At 42.8% G+C, this 5,000-nt stretch overlaps 1 protein-coding gene across 2 annotated transcripts in view; it reads left to right on the forward strand.

The window, feature by feature from the left end:
- Positions 1-4,275, forward strand: part of LOC308082300 (elastase-1-like) — a 27,329-nt gene extending 23,054 nt beyond the window's left edge. Inside the window, exons 3-8 of one of the 2 annotated variants that reach the window (XM_080424014.1) lie at positions 555-655; positions 1,285-1,410; positions 2,297-2,433; positions 2,996-3,138; positions 3,920-4,069; positions 4,177-4,275. In XM_080424014.1, the coding sequence (XP_080280140.1) occupies positions 555-655; positions 1,285-1,410; positions 2,297-2,433; positions 2,996-3,138; positions 3,920-4,069; positions 4,177-4,188 (669 nt within the window). In that variant the 3' untranslated portion in view covers positions 4,189-4,275. The remainder of the gene's footprint in view (positions 1-554; positions 656-1,284; positions 1,411-2,296; positions 2,434-2,995; positions 3,139-3,919; positions 4,070-4,176) is intronic. The other variant, XM_080424015.1, reaches the window with a different exon arrangement.
- The last annotated feature ends 725 nt before the right edge of the window (positions 4,276-5,000 follow it).

Below are 5,000 nucleotides of genomic sequence, written 5' to 3' on the forward strand. Positions count from 1 at the left end.
GGTCATCAAGCAGAGGCTCTGAGCCAAGTACTGCTACACTTGGTCATTATTTAACCCTTAACCCTAAGCTTTGTATGACAGTTATGACATTTCTTTCACTAGAAACTTCTATCACTGATCTTGTTTAACCCTGATTTGGCATAAACAAGGGGTTACATTTGTTCTACTGTTATGCCACCAAAATGTGGAATGCCCCATCAAAAAGAGCGACTCCCTACCTTCCCTAACCGCCATAAAAGAGCACAATTTGCATTGCAACTGGTCCTAGACCTAGACAAGTCTTCTAAGCTTGACACCAGAAATGTCCCCCCCCCCTTTGTGTTTGTATTTATACTTTGATTGCTCCTATTGTTCATGATTTCTTGTATGTTATTGTATGCCTTTAGATGTCTTGATGAATTGAATACATAGGACCACAATGGAAACAAGCGCTCAGAGCTTTTTGTGTTATTCTTTTAGCATTATTGTACCACTGTACTTTTTGCAAACTGTTAATAAAATTCAATCAATCAATAAAAAAAATATATACATATATATTTTTTTGTTTCTCTCAGGTCTCTCTTCAGTACAAGTCTGGCAGCAATTTCTACCACACCTGTGGAGGAACTCTGATCAAGAGAGGATGGGTGATGACTGCTGCTCACTGTGTGGACAGGTAACATACTGTACTGTATATACATTACTGTTTGTATTATAGGCCCAGGACAGATCCCTGGCCACATCCTTGGCCACCTAATTTTTAAAGCCTGCAGTGAGGGGGTGAGTTCCAACAAGGACTGCTGTGCTGCAATACAGAACTGTCGGAATGTTTGGGGAGTGATCACTAATGATTATGAGGCACAAGCCGCTGGGTTAGATGACAACAAAATGGAGAGACTTTCATGTTATGACTTCTTTCTGACAAAGAATGGTGTTCAGATAATACCAGGCATCAAGGCATGATAACATCTCAGTCTGTCGTCTTGTTGTTCCGATGTTTGATGTGCCTCATTATAACCACTTAATATAGCACTGAAATGCCATTCTAAACATTTCATGTCAGACCTCTGTTACTGACAGGAGTATTGCATCATTTGAACCCTGTGATTACGCCAGATACTGTAGAAAGTTAGCTATGCAAAGTGAACAGTACAATGATTTGTGAATGACATATGGGAGGCCTTGAACACTAGGATGGTATGGATGAGCAGAGACAACGTTTACATGCAGAACTGAGTGCTATACCTGATGGATATCATAGTTGATGTTAACAATATCTCTGTCCTTTCTTTTGCAACAACACAGCCCCAGGACCTGGCGCGTGATCCTTGGTGAGCACGAACTGTACGTCAACAGTGGCAAGGAGCAGGTCATGAGTGTCAGTCGTGTCTATGTCCATCCCAGGTGGGACGCCAGCAAACTGTCACAAGGGTGAGCAGATCATGCTATCATTTATCATAGATTTCAAGACTCATTGTGGTTACATTGCATGTTTGATTTTCTTTGGTATACCATTTTCTTTTGTGGGAAAGGTTATCTGACGGTGATCTCAGTGTAGATACTGTATATCCATAGATACACGTTCAAAGTAAATGTTTTCTCTGACACACGGTAGTGCTGGTGGTGTGTCAAGGTCTCTTAGTTGCATTTTTTATGTTACTGTTATTTTTCGAACTTATAGACAAGAAACAGCTAAAGAAAAGTTTGGGTTGAAATCTTTTACTGTCAAAGTAACTAGTCCAACTGGCTTCATGGGCTGCTGTTTGCACTCAACCCAACACTTAGTTGCGCACCAGTGTGCTGCATCAAAAATGGGCCGATCTACAAGTGAGCTTGTAGATCTGCTATTTTTGGCCTGTGGCACAGGCACGCAACTAAGTAGCCTATAAAAGCCTAACTAAAAATGTGCATGATCCCACTGATCGCACTGAGAACAGAATGTGCTATAACAGATCCATGAATGTTCAAATATAGCCCAGAAATACTACCAAGAAATATTGCAAATCAATTAGCAGATCCCATTGAAAGTTGTTCAACATGGTGCCATGGTGTGCTTCAAATGGAACTGGAGCTTGCTCAGGGTGGGAGTCGTGGGGACAATTGACGGGTCTCTGCTCTACATGTTAACTTATTGTGATTTGACACTTTAATACAATTGAATTGAATTGAACACACAGCACACAGTAATAGCCAGAGAGTATCAAAATGGGTCCATTTTCACACTCTCTGAGTTCAAGTAACACTGGGGATAAGTAAAGATAGGTAAACAAAGATTAATTTCTCGGAAACCTCATGGGAATGTTGTTCTGACTCACAGGTGGGACATCGCCCTCCTGAAGCTGTCTTCTGATGCTACTCTGAACAGCTATGTTCAGCTGGGTGCTCTGCCCCCCTCTGGCCAGGTCCTGCCACACAACAACAACTGCTACATCAGTGGATGGGGACGCACTCAGAGTGAGCCCGACCTAAACTGTTTAAAATAGAAACAGCATACAAAACAAAGCTCTATGTAGAAAAGCATGCAATTGATAATGTTTAAAGGGGAATTTTCCCCCAGTTTTCTTACTTTTTTTTATGATGTTATGATATCCTAGGATGAATGGTAGGCCTACTACAGCAGAAAAATGTCACCCACACCCAGTGTGAAGTGGGCGGTGTGGTCATCACAGTGGTCATCATAGTGATGGAAGCTCACTTCCCAAAAATAAAATTATTTTTGGAAGTCCATAATCCTATTTATAGGTTATTAATGTCATCATGTGTCTCGCTAGCCAATCACAGTGCTGAATAGAGTCAGCCAATAGAGTCAGCCAATCACAGTACAGCTAGGGGTGTACCAATGGGCCAATCACAGTGCAGGAAACTAATACTAATGAGGTGTCCCAACCCCACTTATAGGGGCGGCTACACCGCCCAAAAATCTAAATATGCGATCTAGCCAAGGCCCATGCTATTTGAACCTGCTATTCAATGCTTGTGCAATCCCCTAGCTGTCTCTTTTCTGTGTCATTCCCAGCTGGTGGAAACCTGTCTGCCCAGCTGAAGCAGGCCTACCTGCCCGTTGTTGACCACAAGACCTGCACTAGCTATGGATGGTGGGGAAGCACCGTCAAGAACAACATGGTCTGTGCCGGAGGCGGCCATGAGTCTGGATGCCAGGTGAGGTCTTTTTTTTACTTAAAATAATTAAGAAAAATAAACAGTGGGGAAATTGTTACAGCCAGGCTCAGAGGGAAGCAACACAAACGTACACAAAACCACCAGGCATTGATGCAGAGAATAACTATCCAGAAGCTAGAGGTACAGGAACAATGCAGCAGGGGAACGATGGCTGGAAGGAAGAGAGAGGGAGAGGGAGAGAGAGATTTGTTCATGTACAATGTCTAATCAGTGGCGCGGGAAGGGGGGGGGCTATGGGGGCTGCAGCCCCCCTGGTGATGGGAGCAGCCCCCCTGGTGATGGGTAGAAAAAAAAAAAAAAAAAAAAAATTTTTTATTTTATTTTATTTTTTATAATATATATATATTTTATGGATCATAGCAGTCTGTTACGGTCATGGATGAACTTCAACCTGGTGTTTACACTGTCTTTCTGCCTTTTTGTGTGGGGAAAAACACAGAAAACCCCCAAAAAATCGCGCGCCCGCACTTTGCGCGGGCGCGAGGAGTCCCCCCCGACGCACAGCCCCCCTAGGTATTAAGGACTTCCCGCGCGCCTGTGTCTAATGCAAGGCTTCTCTTTGTACAATGGCAGGGGCTAATTAAGACAGTCACAAAAATGTAATTTTAACATTTTGGACAGCATTGATCCAACATCCAACATTGATTGGAAAGAAACTCAGGATGCTGTATGCGGCCAGCCCACTAATTAGTTGAGCCAACAGGCCCCATTAAGTATGTTAAGTTTGTTGATGTGGTTTGTTGTCATTGTCACATCCTAGGGTGACTCTGGTGGACCTCTGAACTGTGCCGTCGGCGGCAAGTGGGTTGTCCATGGTGTGACTAGCTTTGTGTCTTCTGCCGGCTGCAACGCCCACCAGAGGCCCACTGTCTTCTCCCGGTCCTCTGACTACATCAGCTGGATGAATTCAGTCAGTATCACTCCGTATATCTATCTCTCTCATTGCTGTGGGTCAATTCCTGTCACATTTCAGGCAAATCTTTGCAGGTATTAATTTCTCTGTCCTTCCTTTTTCAGATCATGGGTTAAAAAGGACAAGGATCTCAGTGAAGATGTGAGAACGCTTGTTCAGCTTGGTTGCTGCCTGTGTCTGTGAATAAACAGTATTAAACAACACTGTCACATTGTACTTGCCTGACTTAGTTTCTTTGTTCATCTGGTTAGGCTCAGTAAACATGCATTAGTCATTGTGGATAGAATGCATTTCTGATGAATGGGTGATTTATTAAGATACAGTAGGACCACTCAAAGTGCAGTTAGTCACTCCCTAAATGGGATTTGTAGGATGCTGTTCCCTTTGTTGCGGCCATTCAGTATCAAATCCATTAAGAGAATATAAGGACATGTGTGTTGCCTATATTTACCCAGAATTATAGCCCAGTAACCCTGCAGACATGGTTAAGCCTGATTAATACTTAATTGTATGACGGTGTCATGCAAAAACAGTCAATCTACAATCTCACTACGTGTCACATGGCAATGCATTATAGCCAGTCATTTTGCTAGAAGACAGTCATGACTTCATTGCAACCTTGATCTTTGACGTTTTCAACCCAAAAGTTAATGATCTTTTTCGGGCAGACTATGGATTATTTCAAACAAATTCCATAACCTTGACCTTTTTTAACACTTTTGGCGAAGGTAAATAAAGATCAAAATAAAAACTGCTACACTTCATGTTGTTGATATGCAACGGTAAGGTCTGTTCTCCTCTATGGCAGTGAATGCTGGACCCTGAAACCAACCCTGCAGAAGTCTCTAGACGGGTGCTACACCAGAATGTTGCGTGCAGTACTTAACATCAGCAAGAGTGCACATGTTACCAACAAGAATCTGTATGT

Source organism: Gymnoscopelus braueri (assembly GCF_963280865.1).
Source record: "Gymnoscopelus braueri genome assembly, chromosome: 3".
Classification (NCBI taxonomy): Eukaryota; Metazoa; Chordata; class Actinopteri; order Myctophiformes; family Myctophidae; genus Gymnoscopelus; species Gymnoscopelus braueri.